Genomic DNA, 16068 nt, shown 5'->3' on the forward strand with positions numbered 1-16068 from the left:
TTAACAAATGTGTGACGAGCCTAAAATAATGAGTTGGTGAAGCTATGTCACTGAAGACATTCTCCAGTAGTGTAGTTGTTTGGCAAATATGCGCTCACTAAGAATTGAGGTTTCCCAAGAAGAGTTTATAATATAGAATAGCAGCATTTTGTTCTGAATGTATATTGTAATTTCAGCCCTCCATCAATACCACAAACATCGACACACTTCTAGTAGCAACAGACCAAACCGAGAGGATTGTGGAACCCCCAGAAAATGTTCAAGAGAAAATTGCTTTCATCTTCAATAACCTGTCACAATCCAACATGACACAGAAGGTCAGTCATAGATATATTTTTGTTTACCTCATGGTGTTGCAAAAGCATGCTATATTGAGGATCTTGGTTTTGGCCAAGATTTCTATTACTTCTACTAATGCTTGTGTACTTTCATCTAACTCTCAAGGTTGAGGAGTTAAAGGAGACTGTCAAAGAAGAGTTCATGCCCTGGGTCTCTCAGTATCTGGTCATGAAGAGGGTCAGCATTGAGCCCAACTTCCACAGCCTGTACTCTAACTTCTTGGACACCCTGAAGAACCCAGAGTTTGTCAAAATGGCCCTGAATGAAACTTACAGAAACATCAAGGTGAAGAGTTATTCACTTAATCAATTTTTATGGACGATAGTTTGTAAATTCATCAGATAAAGATATATTTAATTGTTAACCTTTTCTCTCTCCATGTGACAGGTTCTCCTTACCTCTGATAAGGCAGCTGCAAACTTCTCTGATCGATCCCTACTGAAGAATTTGGGTCACTGGCTTGGTATGATCACTCTGGCTAAAAACAAGCCCATCCTATACACAGTGAGTAGATTTCCTCATTTTTAAATGTTGGCCTGTATTAAATTTTCCATTTGGTTTTCCTCCCAACAATTAACCAAATGTTTGTAATTGTGCCCCAAGATGGTATTTTGTGTTTAACCTGTTTTATTTAATTTTTTTCCTGTTAGGATTTGGAGGTGAAATCCCTGTTGTTGGAAGCGTATGTCAAGGGGCAGCAGGAGCTACTCTATGTGGTCCCGTTTGTGGCCAAAGTCCTGGAATCCAGTTTACGTAGCGTGGTAAAGCCACATTCTCACCAACATTTTTAAGTATATCAATATGCATCTGGATTCACATTTTAATTTCTAGGACAACCTTTACATTGTTGACAGTGCAAATTGTTCAGTGAGCTTGAGCCCAGCACAGACTGAGCCATCCCCGGCAGGCAGGAATAGCGAGACGGCCAACACAACAGACAATATTTGGGCCTGGAGTATTTCCCCTGACTACGGCCTGCCTATTACTAGACTAGTTTTTCTTGGGCAGGTTGCATGGTCAAGAGAAATAATGTGCCCTAAGACTGATCCACAGAAAAAGAAAGTGAGCCAGTTCCATCAGGCAGAGTACCTACAGCCGCAGACAGGGAGCCAGTCGGAGCTAGATGACGTAGACAAGTATAGGCCGCATTAAAGCCCACCTCCAGAGGAAGCAAAGAGGTGCAGAGTATGTGCGCAATATTTCTGTAAAAAAAATATTTTAAAAAACGTTTTTGTTTAGGAGCCAATGGCTCTTCGGGTAATTTATTTTGACTTGTTAGCACTGGGTTTGTGTATTGGCACATTTCCTAGCTATTATGCCTTCAATGTTTTTAAGAGCAGGTTGACTTAAAAGCCATTTAATATCCTCAGATTTTCCGACCCCAGAATCCCTGGACGATGGCCATCATGAATGTGCTGGCAGAGCTGCATACGGAGCATGATCTCAAGGTCAGGGAACCCCTTCTCTTTCATCTACCAGTCACACCATGTTTCTAAAAGTTTTCAGGTACTGATTTGTCATTTTCTCACTACAGCTGAATTTGAAGTTTGAGATTGAGGTGCTGTGTAAGAACTTATCATTGGACATCAATGACCTGAAGCCTGGCACCCTTCTGAAGGACAAAGACAAGTTGAAGAGACTGGAGGAACAGCTCTCTGCACCAAAGAAAGAGGCCAAGCCCCCTGAAGAAATGCTCCCTGTTGTTAGCACAGGTATCCAGCACTTTCAAATTGGGATGCCCCTTGTCGGTGTGTGAATATCTTTCTAACAAATGTATTTGAATGTTTGTTTCATCTGATTGTGATTGGTCCCCATGTATATTGAAATGGAAATATTTCATCATAATTTGTTGAATGATTTTAGCTCAATACGATCATTTCAATTTCAATAACCTACATTTGTTCAAGTGTTTTGCCAAGAACATTTAACCCATTGCTTTTTTTATTTGTTCTGTTCATCGAGCTGCTGCTCTCAGGCTGTATTTTAATCAAAATAGCATTTTGTAACCAACAGGAGACTTTCTTCCATTTGCAGCTGCGCCATCCACTCCTGCCGCAACCACCACTTGCTCAGCTACTGGTCCCCCTACCCCACAGTTTAGCTATCATGACATCAATGTGTACGCCCTTGCAGGGCTAGCCCCTCACATCAATATCAACATCAACGTAAGTAGCACTCTCACTCAAACACCTGGGTGTTGACCTACACATGGTATGTGGGGTACTAAGATTTCTCTCCCTGCAGATCCCCTTGCTCCAAGCCCACCCTCAGCTGAAGCAGTGTGTGAGACAGTCCATTGAGCGGGCCGTGCAGGAGCTCGTCCACCCTGTGGTGGACCGTTCCATCAAGATCGCCATGACTACCTGCGAGCAGATTGTCAGGAAGGACTTTGCCCTGGACTCCGAGGAGTCGCGCATGCGTGTGGCTGCCCATCACATGATGCGTAACCTGACCGCCGGCATGGCCATGATCACCTGCCGGGAGCCCCTGCTCATGAGTATCGCTACCAACCTGAAGAACAGCTTTGCCGCAGCCCTCAGGGTACAGTCGCCTTCATTCACATCCACAAAGCGCTATATAAAATAAGTCTTATTAGTGTTCCTTTTGCTTATAGCTTTGGTCCTGTCCCCCTCCAGGCTCCCACCCCCCAGCAGAGAGAGATGATGGAGGAGGCTGCTGCTAGGGTTGCCCAGGACAACTGTGAGCTGGCCTGCTGCTTCATCCAGAAGACTGCAGTAGAGAAGGCTGGCCCAGAGATGGACAAGAGACTAGCCACGGTTAGTGGTTATGGGCTCATCACCATATTTGCACTGGGATGCTGCTCTTGTGTGTATACTGTCCACAACTTTTGTATGATGGCTGACTTGTACCTTTACTCTTTCTCTCCTGTAGGAGTTTGAGCTGAGGAAGCACGCCCGTCAGGAGGGTCGTCGCTACTGCGACCCTGTGGTGCTGACCTACCAGGCAGAGCGCATGCCAGAGCAGATCAGACTCAAGGTGAGCTCACCTAGTTTATAGCACTCCACTTTCTCACCTATTATCGGTATAGTCAAGAAAACGTAAATTTAAAAAATGTTTTATCAAAGACTGCGTTTGCATCTGGACTATTTACTGAGCTAAATTTCTACCACAGGTTGGAGGAGTAGACCCCAAACAGCTGGCGGTGTACGAGGAGTTTGCCAGGAATGTTCCAGGCTTCCTACCCAGCAACGACCTGTCTCAGCCCACTGGATTCCTTTCCCAGCCCATGAAGGTAGACTCTCATACCACTGGAAGAGAGAACTGCCTGAAACTGCATTTTCTGCTGTCTTTGACATAACCCAATCTGATTTTAAGCTTAAGAACTTTACCCAAGTACCATATAAATGTCTCTGTCCTGTGTTTATTACAGCAACAGGCATGGGCCACAGACGATGTGGCTCAGATTTATGACAAGTGCATGGCTGACCTGGAGCAGCACCTCCATGCCATCCCCCCAGCGCTGGCCATGAACCCCCAGACTCAAGCCCTGCGCAGTCTGCTGGAGGCAGTGGCCCTGGCCAGGAACTCCCGGGATGGCATTGCTGCTCTGGGCTTGCTGCAGAAGGTCGGGGATTACTCCGCACACAACAACACTAGGAAAACATACATGGATAGAAAAGTTGTTTAGTTGTCTTTATGAATACACCGGTCTCAGTAGAAAAGATCTCTTCCTGTGTCACTCATCTCTCCTTCCTTGTTCTAGGCTGTTGAGGGTCTGCTCGATGCCACCAGTGGGGCCGATGCTGACCTGCTCCTGCGGTACAGAGAGTGTCACCTGCTGGTGCTAAAATCCCTCCAGGACGGCCGGGCATACGGATCACAATGGTGCAACAAACAGATTACCAGGTTGGTATCCCCTTAACCTTCCTATGGGTGGGTTAAGTTTTTTGCTCGAATGAAGAGGGGAAACTAAATCCACTCATTAATTTAATGTTTGTGATATCTTTACTTGTTCCAGGTGCCTGATTGAGTGCCGTGATGAGTACAAGTACAATGTGGAGGCTGTGGAGCTGCTGATCAGAAACCACCTGGTCAACATGCAGCAGTACGACCTGCACCTGGCACAGGTAAACACCACTACACACCTTTTATTAAGCATTGAGATATTCTAGTGTGAGCAACGCCATCTGTCAATAGTCCATCTTGATTCTATACAACTGAATAATGGGCATGTGGTGTATTCCGTCCCTTTGTCACTATCTTAAAACCCCTGTGTGTATGTTTCTCTTGTCTAGTCTATGGAGAACGGTCTGCACTACATGGCAGTGGCATTTGCCATGCAGCTGGTAAAGCTGCTGCTGGTGGATGAGCGCAGTGTGAGCCACATCACAGAGGCCGACCTGTTCCACACCATCGAGACTCTGATGAGAACCAGCGCACACTCCAGGGCCAATGCACCTGAGGGGTGAGTCCTTTTCTGTCCTAATTTAATTAGGATTTTGGGTTGTGTTCATTTAAGACACACTAAAATGGGTGTTAATACACTGAACAAAAATATTAATGCAACAATTTCAAAGATTTTACTGCGTTAGTTCACATGAGGAAATCAGTCAATTGAAATACATTTATGTCCTAATCTATGGGATCTTTTTTTAATATCAGCTCATTAAACATGGGACTAACACTTAACATGTGGCGTATTTATATTTTGTAGTTCTGTCCCTATTTTCAGTTCGTTGTCTTCCATTTGGTGCATAATGAATAACACCTTGGAGATGTGGAGTTTATTGGGGTGTTGGTGTACATATGTTTAGTTTTCTAACTGATTTGTGTCCTGTGATCCCCAGGCTTCCTCAGCTGATGGATGTGGTCCGCTCTAACTACGAGGCCATGATCGACCGGGCCCATGGAGGACCCAACTTTATGATGCACTCTGGCATCTCCCAAGCGTCTGAGTACGACGACCCGCCGGGCCTGAGGGAGAAGGCGGAGTACTTGCTGAGGGAATGGGTCAACCTGTACCACTCTGCAGCCGCCGGCCGGGACAGCACCAAGGCCTTTTCTGCTTTTGTGGGCCAGGTATAGCACACACACTTGTCTTTTAACCGTCTTTGCCTTATGACAGGTTCCTCCAAGGCCGTTACCTGGTTTGCCTTAAAATACAAGAGCACAGCACAAGTCATGTCCTTGACAGAGTGGTTCTTAGTGCTCATGGTAGCAACCCCATTATCTTGGAACCCACTGCTGTGCTCACCAAGTAGCAGTGTTACTGGACTGGACATTTATACAAAAATCTTAGTAATTTGTGTTCCCGGATCCATTCCCAGCATTACAAGGCTTATCAATGACCCAATTGTGACGCTGAGTTGTCATAATGCTTCAGCAAATGGACATTACACGGTGTTGGTAGACACAATGTAACTTAATTTATGTCCCTCTGAATGCCTCTGCTGATCCTACAGCTATTGCATGCAGTAATCATGTGCCTATGAACCAGTTATAACTGTTAGCACTGAGGTGGTGTGCCCTAGCAGGAAGTCCACTGTATGCAGCTCACCCTGCACTAATATAAATAGCATGAGCATGTCTACTTCTGCTAAGCTTCCCAGTAAAGCATCAAGCATCCCAGAAAAGTTATAAAAAAATATATCCCACGTTAACATATGTAGCTTATGACACAACGTTCATGAAATTAATAGTAACAGATATTCATATTCTATCTCTGAAACTCACTTGCATAATACCTTTGATACAGTGGTAGCAATACATGGTTATAAAATCTCCTGAAAAGACAAATGCGAATGGTTGAGATGTTGTTTTATATTCAGAACCACATTCCTGAAAAGCTTTGAAGATCTCATGTTAAATACTGTTGAAGTAATACGGCTACAGGTTCATCTGCCTCACCTATAGCCCATTCTGGTGGGAAGCTGCTATAGACCACCATGTGCTAACATTATCTGGATAACGTGTGAAATGCTTGATAATGTACAGTCGTGGTCAAAAGTTGAGAATGACACATATTAATTTCCACAAAGTTTGCTGCTTCAGTGTCTTTAGATATTTTTGTCAGATGTTACTATGGAATACTGAAGTATAATTACAAGCATTTCATAAGTGTCAAAGGCTTTTATTGACTATTACATGAAGTTTATGCAAAGAGTCAATATTTGCAGTGTTGACCCTTTTTCAAGTCCTCTGCAATCCACCTTGGCGTGCTGTCAATTAACTTCTCGGCCACATCCTGACTGATGGCAGCCCATTCTTGCATAATCAATGCTTGGAGATAGTCAGAATTTGTAGGGTTTTGTTTGTCTACCCGCCTCTTGAGGATTGTTCTCAATGGGATTAAGGTCTGGAGTTTCCTGGCCATGGACTCAAAATATCAATGTTTTGTTCCCCGAGCCACTTAGTTATCACTTTTGCCTTATGGCAAGGTGCTCCATCATGCTGGAAAAGGCATTGTTCGTCACCAAACTGTTCCTGGATGGTTGGGAGAAGTTGCTCTTGGAGGATGTGTTGGTACCATTCTTTATTCATGGCTGTGTTCTTAGGCAAAATTGTGAGTCAGCCACTCCCTTGGCTGAGAAGCAACCCCACACATGAATGATCTCAGGATTCTTTACTGTTGGTAGTGCTCACCTTGTCTTCTCCGTACAAGGTTTTATCCGGATGCCCCAAACAATCGAAAAGGGGATTCATCAGAGAAAATGACTTTACCCCAGTCCTCAGCAGTCCAATCCCTGTACCTTTTGCAGAATATCAGTCTGTCCCTGATGTTGTTCCTGGAGAGAAGTGGCTTCTTTGCTGCCCTTGACACCAGGCCATCAAATTCTTTGCCTCCCTGTGCGTGCAGATGCACTCACACCTGCCTGCTGCCATTCCTGAGCAAGCACTGTACTGGTGGTGCCCCGATCCCGCAGCTGAATCAACTTTAGGAGACGGTCCTGGCGCTTGCTGTACATTTTTGGGCGCCCTGAAGCCTTCTTCACAACAATTGAACCACTCCTTGAAGTTCTTGATGATCTGATAAATGGTTGATTCAGGTGCAATATCCTTGCGTGTGAAGCCTTTTTTGTGCAAAGCAATGATGACGGCACGTGTTTCCTTGCAGGTAACCATGGCTGACAAGAGGAAGAGCAATGATTCCAAGCACCACCCTCCTTTTGAAGCTTCCAGTCTGTTATTTGAACTCAATCCGCATGACCGTGATCTCCAGCCTTGTCCCTGTCAACAGTCACACCAGTGTTAATGAGGGAATCACTGACATTTCAGCTCCTTTTGTGAAAGGGCTGAAATGCAGTGGAAATGTTTTTGGGGATTCAGTTCATTTGCATGGCAAAGAGGGACTTGGCAATTAATTGCAATTCATCTGATCACTCTTCATAACATTCTGGAGTATATGCAAATTGCCATCATAAAAACTGAGGCAGCAGTGAAAATTAATATTTGTCATTCTCAACTTTTGGCCACAACTGTATGTGATATCAACAGAGGTATATGGGTGATTTTAAAGATTGACTGCCTTTCATCAAGTTGCCCACTCAAGAAAAAGCTTCAAACTGTAACCAGTGCCTGCAACCTGGTTCAGGTTATCGGTCAACCTACCAGGGTAGTTACCAACAGGAATGAAATCATCATATTGATCACATCTTTACTAATGCTGCAGAAATTTGCTTGAAAGCAGTATTCGGATGTAGTGATCACAATATAGTAGCCATATCTAGGCCTAATATAGTGTACGAGGTTATACAATACATTTTGTAGCGATTCCTATGTTGATGTGAAGAGTATTTGTTGGTCTGTGGTGCCGCTGGACACATTTATGAAATTGTTTATTCCAATTACTAATAAGCATTCACCCATTAAGAAAATGACTAAGAACGGTTAAATCCTGTGGATTGAGGAATTGAGAAATTGTATGGTTGAGAGATGAGGCAAAGGGAATGGCAAATAAGTCTGCCTGCACAACCGGCAAAGGTATTGAGAAATCATGACTAAACAATAAAATAAACTGTACTTTTCCAAGTAAAACTGATCAAATTATGAAAGACAAGTGTTGTAATTTTGAATTCTGTGAAGTCAGTGTGGAAGAGGAACAAATTATTGTCTGTCAATAATGACAGGACACCGGGGTCTGACAACTTGGATGGAGAAGTACTGAGGATAAGACTATATTGCCACTCCTATTTGCCATATTTTCAATTTAAGACTACTAGAAAGTGTGTGCCCTCAGGGCTGGAGGGTCCCGTAAGTCATTCCACTAGCTAAGAATAGTAAAGCCCCCTTTAATGGCTCAAATAGCAGACCAATCAGCCTATTACCAACCATTAGTAAACTTTTGGAAAAAATGGTTTTACCAGATACATTATTTTACAGTAAACAAACTTTCAGCTGCTTATAGGAAAGGACATTCAACAAGCACAGCTGTTACACAAATTACTGTATGCGGATTTTTTAAAATTATTATTTGTTATTTTACCAGGTAAGTTGACTGAGAACAAGTTCTCATTTGCAGCAACGACCTGGGGAATAGTTACAGGGGAGAGGGGGATGATTGAGCCAATTGTACTGGGGATTATTAGGTGACCGTGATGGTTTGAGGGCCAGATTGGGAATTTAGCCAGGACACCGGGGTTAACACCCCTACTCTTACGATAAGTGCCATGGGATCTTTAATGACTTCAGTCAGGACACCCGTTTAATGTCCCATCCGAAAGACTGCACCCTACACAGGGCAGTGTCCCCAATCACTGCCCTGGGGCATCGGGATATTTTTTTTAGACCAGAGGAAAGAGTGCCTCCTACTGGCCCTTCAACACCACTTCCAGCAGAATCTGGTCTCCCATCCAGGAACTGACCAGGACCAACCCTTCTTAGCTTCAGAAGCAAGCCAGCAGTGGTATGCAGGGTGGTATGCTGCTGGATGACTCACCTATACTCCTATACTCGTCAGCGACTGAAATGACTGCACCACTTAACAAAAAGCTGCAGTTTCAGAATGGGTGGCAAGGGATAAGTTAGCCCTAAATATTTCTAAAACTAAAAGCATTGTATTTGGGACAAATCATTCATTTTAACTTCAACTAAATATTGTAATGAATGTGGAAATTGAGCATGTTGAGGTGACTAAACTGCTTGGAGTAACCCTAGATTGTAAACTGTCATGGTCAAAACATGTTGATACAACAGTAGCTAAGATGGGGAGAAGTCTGTCCATAATAAAGTGCTGCTCTGCCTTAACAACACTATAAACAAGGCAGGTCCTACAGGCCCTAGTTTTGTCGCACCTGGTCTACTGTTCAGTCATGTGGTCCAGTGCCACAAAGAGGGACTTAGGAAAATTGCAATTGGCTCAGAACAGGGCAACACAACTGGCCCATATATGTACACAGAGAGCTAACATTAATGATATGCTTGTCAATCTTTCCTGGCTCAGTGGTAGAGGGTGACTTCATCACTACTTGTTTTTGTAAGATGTGTTAACAAGCTGAATACACCGAGCTGTCCTTTTTTGAAACTACTAGCACACAGCTTGGACACCAACGCATACCCCACAAGACATGCCACCAGAGGTTTCTTCACAATCCCCAAGTCCAGAACAGACTATGGGAGGCGCACAGTACTACATAGAGCCATGACTACATTGATCTCTATTCCACATCAGGTAACTGATGCAAGCAGTAGAATCGGATAAAAATACACCTTATGTAACAGCGAGAACTGTGAAAAGATGCACAGCTACAGACACATGCGCACGTACATTGTGTTATCATACATTTTGTGTTGTGGACATGTGGTGTTCTATGATGTAATGTAAGTGTCTTGATGTGTTTGGACCCCAGGAAGAGTAGCTGCTTCCTTGGGACCAGATAATGGATCCCTAATAAAATACAAATACACAGTAGCTGTTCATTTCAGGAAAAAATAAACAACAATTCTAACTACATTATGGAAGACGGTAGAAGCGAATGGCAATTCTCACTACTGTACTTACTGTCCTCCCCAGATGCACCAGCAGGGCATTCTGAAGACAGATGACCTGATCACGCGTTTCTTCCGGCTGTGCACAGAGATGTGTGTGGAGATCAGCTACCGCGCCCAGGCCGAGCAGCAGCACAATCCTGCGGCCAGCGCCGCCATCATCAGAGCCAAGTGCTACCACAACCTGGATGCCTTTGTTCGCCTCATCGCTCTGCTGGTCAAGCACTCTGGAGAGGCCACCAACACAGTCACCAAAATCAACCTGCTCAACAAGGTAAGAATTAGGAGGATGCTGAATAATAAGCTTTCTGCTTTGTAAAGATCTCTCAAAGACAATCTTACATTTGAAAACCTCAAACTGCAATATCAACTAAATGTATTTTTTTTTATACAGATCAGATTTAAGATAAGAAATGCTCTTGATGTCATGATTACTGGGCTCATCTGAATGCCCCTTGACTGGTCTCAGGTTCTAGGTATTGTGGTTGGAGTGCTGATCCAGGACCATGATGTAAGACAGACAGAGTTTCAGCAGTTGCCTTACCACCGCATCTTCATCATGTTGCTGCTTGAGCTCAATGCCCCCGAGCATGTGCTGGAGACCATCAACTTCCAGACCCTCACCGCCTTCTGGTAAATGCTGCCATGTCTGTTAGACATGTCTTTAAGACATCTTAAAGGTTACTTTTCTCAACTCCGTGTGATGTATCGTTTTTTTCCCTTATATCCACAGCAACACTTTCCACATCCTGAGGCCTACCAAAGCCCCTGGCTTTGTCTACGCTTGGCTGGAGTTGATCTCTCACCGGATCTTCATCGCCAGGATGCTGGCACACACGCCACAGCAGAAGGCAAGGACAAGTCACTGATGTGTTAATGCAATGTCTGGGTGGGTGTTTTTGCTGCTTAAAAGCAACCATTGATAACCTTTGTTTTTTCTTTTCTCTTAGGGTTGGCCCATGTATGCCCAGCTGCTCATTGATCTTTTCAAATACCTAGCGCCCTTCCTGAGGAATGTTGAGCTCAACAAACCTATGCAAATCCTCTACAAGGTATGTAAACTGCTCTAAATGTTTTTTTCTTTTTTTTCTTGAAATGACTAGTAACCTGACTGACTGTATTTTTCTCCTATCCTCAGGGTACCCTGCGTGTCCTGCTTGTCTTGCTGCATGACTTCCCAGAGTTCCTGTGTGACTACCACTACGGCTTCTGTGATGTCATCCCGCCCAACTGCATCCAGCTCCGCAACCTGATCCTGAGTGCCTTCCCACGCAATATGAGACTTCCAGACCCCTTCACTCCCAATCTGAAGGTACAGCTGAATGACAGACCCTAAATACATTCTTACACAGGAAATGGTCTTCTGTAACTCTTAAGGTTTAGTCAATAATTTTTTTTGTTTAATTTTTCTTTACTAGGTTGACATGCTCAGCGAGATCAACATAGCTCCACGCATCCTCACTAACTTCACCGGAGTGATGCCCTCTCAGTTCAAGAAGGATCTGGACTCGTACCTGAAGACGCGCTCCCCTGTCACCTTCCTCTCTGAGCTCCGCAGCAATCTGCAGGTAGGGGGCGCCACTCTGGGTCCCTGGAAGTATTTGCAGCACAACGACACATCTTTAGACCAGGTTAAGTTTTGACTTGGAGCGAATGTTCAAATGTGGATTTTTGTAATGCGTTGTTTCTGAAGTGTCATCATACATGGGTGTTTCATTGTGTGTCTAGATCTAAGCAATGCAATCTGGAAACAAAACTAGTCTCCTTCCATTGCGTAGTGTTGGTTTTACATTTTTGTTCTCCTTTTTACCCAACAACCCTCTTCTAGGTGTCAAATGAGCCAGGCAATCGTTACAACATCCAGCTGATCAATGCACTGGTGCTGTATGTGGGGACCCAGGCCATCGCACACATCCACAACAAGGGCAGCACTCCCTCCATGAGCACCATCACTCACTCAGCCCACATGGACATCTTCCAGAACCTGGCTGTGGACCTGGACACTGAGGGTAAGACACACACACACACACACACACGAAAGCAAACTTTTTTTGTTTGTTTTTGTATACAGTGGTATTCTCTCATTCCTTTGTTCCCAGGGCGCTATCTCTTCCTGAATGCGATTGCTAATCAGCTGCGCTACCCAAACAGCCACACCCATTACTTCAGCTGCACCATGCTCTACCTGTTTGCTGAGGCCAACACGGAGGCAATCCAGGAGCAGATCACCAGGTAAATGTTCTCTACAAAAAGATATTGCATCTGAAAACCAGGCATTGTAGAACTACCTGCATTTCATGGATCTGTTTCCTTTCCAAGTGTATTTTGTTAAGTAGCTTTTGTTCCTGTCTGCAGGGTTCTTCTGGAGAGGCTGATTGTGAACAGGCCTCACCCCTGGGGACTGCTCATCACGTTCATCGAGCTCATCAAGAACCCTGCCTTCAAGTTCTGGAGCCACGACTTTGTGCACTGTGCCCCGGAGATCGAAAAGTATGTGCTCATTCACTCTCTACCAGAGTTGGCTTCTCACTCAGCTGAGATGACTTCACCTGCAGAGTAGATGCTGGAGGATAACCAGTTAGCAGCACGTTGTGTTCATGCTCTGCTTTATTCAACAACAAAGAAATATCATTCTAAGATAAGCTGCAATGGAAGGACTTGGATTAAAAGCCCTCCGCTGTCTTCTCTCTCTCAGGTTGTTCCAGTCAGTGGCTCAGTGCTGCATGGGGCAAAAGCAGGCTCAGCAGGTGATGGAGGGCACTGGTGCCAGTTAGTCAGCCAGCCTGCAGGAGAGATGCTAGGGCCAAACCCTCCATCCCTGGACCCCCTCCCCCCTCCCCTCCCCTCCATTACTGTTAGCACTGGATGAACTGGAAACGCTGATTTGAAGTTTAAGGACTGCTGCTCATGGATCTGAGGTTTTTTTTGTGTTTTGGCCTGGATATGGAGAAGTTGAATGCTGTTTAATATAATTTTGATGTAAATATTAAAAGGGAGAGAGCTTCATGTCTGAAAGGTGTCCAACAAATGATCTAACATGTAAAGATGACACGTGTACAGACACACACATTCACTCACTACCAAAGCCCTGTTTTGTCTCCCTCCTACATTGTTCGTTTTACATATTTCTTGACTGATTTATTTGCGTTGAGGCTTAATGGATAGTGGATTTAATAAAAAGCAGCCTCATTTGATTTGAGTGGGAAGAAAGGCAGTGCACTAGATTCTCCTGGGTTCACTCCTTTATCTGCTTGGGGTGTGGTGGGGGTCAATGGTCTTTCCATTTTAAAGTGGGTTAGGTTCTCCCTGGCACTTGGAAAATTTGAGATGACTAAAGGAACCTTAATTTGTACAAAGATCCAAATTGTGGACCAATACAGCCCGTTTTGTAAGGATTTTGAATGTTTTGTAAATGTATTGGTCCATGTGTATTTTGTAGTCCTTTTAGTTCTTGCTACTTATTTCCTGTATGTATACATACTGTAGTTAACTCATTAAACAATTCAACTGCATTTGTTTCCCTCAGTGATAACAAATGGAGACTGCTGTTTGTTTTATTATGCAAAACATGAGTACATTACGATATGTTTAACAAGCAGTTCACTCGCCACCTAAGGTCCATTGCCGGTTTGGGTAACTTGTGACCCATGAAGGACCTTTTATGGCGCAGTACTTCCAACAGTCTCAAAGAAGCTATTGCTCATCAGTCACATACAAATTCACAAGGATATACAGTTAAATCAGTTTTCCAAATATGTTCAGTTACAATAGGCCTAAAGCTGGCCACTGGCTCTAACCCTTTAGGCTTGTTTTGAGTGGAGATCATAAATCGGCGTGCTTTTTGTGGTAACTTATGGTTTGGTGAGCTCCAGAAGCTGATGCAGGATAGTCTTCTGTCCGTAGCGGACCTGGAGTGCCCTCCTCTGCCGGCTGCTCAGTTTTGCATAGCCATCTTTATCCTCCAGCAGCACCTTGTCTTTCAGCATATCTTCCCCATAAGAGTCCAGTGTGAAGCGGGCTGCAGCGTGCACCAGATGCCTCCAGAGAGGGGGCAGACTAGGCAGGCCCTCGTTGGAGAGTGCCTGCAACATTTTCTCCTCGTCATCATCTGCCTCCTCCCAGCCTTCGTTCTCTCTGAAGTCCTCAAACTCCTCTACTGACATGCACAGGATCTAGGGAGAGGCAAACAGCAATGTATTTTTTTTAACTAGGCAAGTCAGTTAAGAACAAATTATTTTCAATGATGGAACAGTGGGTTAACTGCCTGTTCAGGGGCAGATTTGTACCTTGTCAGCTCAGGGGTTTGAACTTGCAACCTTCCGGTTACTAGTCCAACGCTCTAACCACTAGGCTACCCTGCCGCCCCAGTAGTATACTGGATTATGAACTGGGTGGTTCGAATGCTGAAAGCCGTGGTATATCGGACCACGTTTTTACAGCAATAAGGCACCTTGGGGTTTGTGATATGGCCAATAAGAACAGCCGTGGTATATTTGCCAAATACCCCACCCCCTCATTGCTTAAATATTCAATTATGAGCTCTTAATATGGTTACCTTGAGTGTTGTGTACATCTCTGTGTCAGTGAGGGACCCTGACTTTCCGAAGATAAACACTCCCTTGTCTCCAACCATCTCCATCTCACACAAAAGACTCCACTTCTCCACAAGGAGGCGCTGTTCGGCTTCAGACCGAGTCACTGAGATGTGGAAGAAGAGGATGGAACAGACGTGAATTTGTCAAAACCATAAGGACAATTTAGAAATCTGGTCTCTAATTTGGGTTGATTCAGTTTGTGTATTAGTTGTCTGATCAGTAATCACCTTGCACAGCTGCTTTGTATACATTGGACATGGGTATGTCTGCCGTGTCGTTGCTATTACTTTGATATGGCTCGGCAAAGCCATACATGTGTAGGAGCTGCCAGTTGGCCATCTGACCATATGTGTTGAACACTTCCTCTCCTTTCCGGATACTTCGCACTGACACCATCTTCAAACACTCCTGTGAATGCAGAGAGAAAAAAGGACATATCATATTCTTGCTATACACCCACTATATAGGATTAGTGAACAGAATGTCAACTGTAGGGGGGTTTTACTCACGGGTGTGTATTCCAGATTGGCGTTGTGATTTGACACATGGTTCAACATGTCCGCAATGGGCACCATCATGGGAGGATTGGGGTCCTTCTCATCCTCATCCTCCTCATCCAGGGGCTCCTGGAAACTGCAGAGGAAATGAGAAAGAGAGTGGATTATGGGATTGTATTCAGAGCCAGACAGCAAACTGATCAGCACTAGAAGAGTATCAGTAGCACTACAAAAGCGTCAAACACTCCAGCCGTTCCATCAAAATGGACAACATACTGAAGAAAGACAAATCCTTGACAGGTAAATCACCTCCAAAGCTTGATGGACCATGAAGCTGGACACAAGTAATGAGGGAGAAGGTGAATGTTGTTTAAACAGCCATTAAGTTTTTCCTTATAGTACTGTATAGTAAGACACTGGTCTCACCTGGGGTGTAGCCTCTGCCGAGTCCCCAACAACCGGATGTTCCGGTTTTCAGGGGAAATGGGAAAAGAGCCTGTGATGAGTCACGCGACTTCCACTTTTGGATTGTAACACTCCACTCCATCTTAACTCCTCCACATTTACTGAATTGGTTGAACAGTGCAGAAGAGAACCTCCTGACAGTTTTTTTCTTCTCGTCAAGAACAGTATGTAGGGGAACTAGTTTTGTGTGTTTCTTTCACACCTGCTATGTTAGGTTACCTGGGGTG

At 44.5% G+C, this 16068-nt stretch overlaps 2 protein-coding genes across 21 annotated transcripts in view; one reads left to right on the plus strand and one right to left on the minus strand.

Moving 5' to 3' along the window:
* The window catches only part of LOC109867006 (CCR4-NOT transcription complex subunit 1), a 35354-nt gene extending 21530 nt beyond the window's left edge, over nt 1-13824 (plus strand). For 5 of the 18 annotated variants that reach the window (XM_031802007.1, XM_031802010.1, XM_031802009.1 and 2 more), the window contains exons 23-47: nt 177-317; nt 445-624; nt 727-843; nt 990-1100; nt 1710-1787; nt 1874-2087; nt 2353-2504; nt 2584-2880; nt 2976-3116; nt 3232-3336; nt 3473-3592; nt 3731-3925; nt 4064-4206; nt 4319-4427; nt 4596-4765; nt 5148-5379; nt 10310-10558; nt 10754-10917; nt 11018-11135; nt 11235-11336; nt 11423-11596; nt 11703-11915; nt 12113-12516; nt 12640-12774; nt 12980-13796. In XM_031802007.1, the coding sequence (XP_031657867.1) occupies nt 177-317; nt 445-624; nt 727-843; nt 990-1100; nt 1710-1787; nt 1874-2087; nt 2353-2504; nt 2584-2880; nt 2976-3116; nt 3232-3336; nt 3473-3592; nt 3731-3925; nt 4064-4206; nt 4319-4427; nt 4596-4765; nt 5148-5379; nt 10310-10558; nt 10754-10917; nt 11018-11135; nt 11235-11336; nt 11423-11596; nt 11703-11915; nt 12113-12516; nt 12640-12774; nt 12980-13058 (4143 nt within the window). In that variant the 3' untranslated portion in view covers nt 13059-13796. Of the gene's footprint in view, nt 1-176; nt 318-444; nt 625-726; nt 844-989; nt 1101-1709; nt 1788-1873; nt 2088-2352; nt 2505-2583; nt 2881-2975; nt 3117-3231; nt 3337-3472; nt 3593-3730; nt 3926-4063; nt 4207-4318; nt 4428-4595; nt 4766-5147; nt 5380-10309; nt 10559-10753; nt 10918-11017; nt 11136-11234; nt 11337-11422; nt 11597-11702; nt 11916-12112; nt 12517-12639; nt 12775-12979 lie in introns of all 18 variants that reach the window. The other 13 variants (XM_031802021.1, XM_031802023.1, XM_031802024.1 and 10 more) reach the window with 9 other exon arrangements.
* Nucleotides 13825-16068, minus strand: part of LOC109866838 (SET domain containing 6, protein lysine methyltransferase) — a 6649-nt gene continuing 4405 nt past the window's right edge. For all 3 annotated transcript variants that reach the window (XM_020455696.2, XM_020455695.2, XM_031802026.1), the window contains 4 exons: nt 15389-15512; nt 15107-15287; nt 14840-14982; nt 13825-14456 (listed from right to left, as the gene is read on the minus strand). In XM_020455696.2, coding sequence (XP_020311285.1) covers nt 14136-14456; nt 14840-14982; nt 15107-15287; nt 15389-15512 — 769 coding nt within the window. In that variant the 3' untranslated portion in view covers nt 13825-14135. The remainder of the gene's footprint in view (nt 14457-14839; nt 14983-15106; nt 15288-15388; nt 15513-16068) is intronic.

The sequence above is a fragment of the Oncorhynchus kisutch genome, linkage group LG22 (genome assembly GCF_002021735.2).
Source record: "Oncorhynchus kisutch isolate 150728-3 linkage group LG22, Okis_V2, whole genome shotgun sequence".
Classification (NCBI taxonomy): Eukaryota; Metazoa; Chordata; class Actinopteri; order Salmoniformes; family Salmonidae; genus Oncorhynchus; species Oncorhynchus kisutch.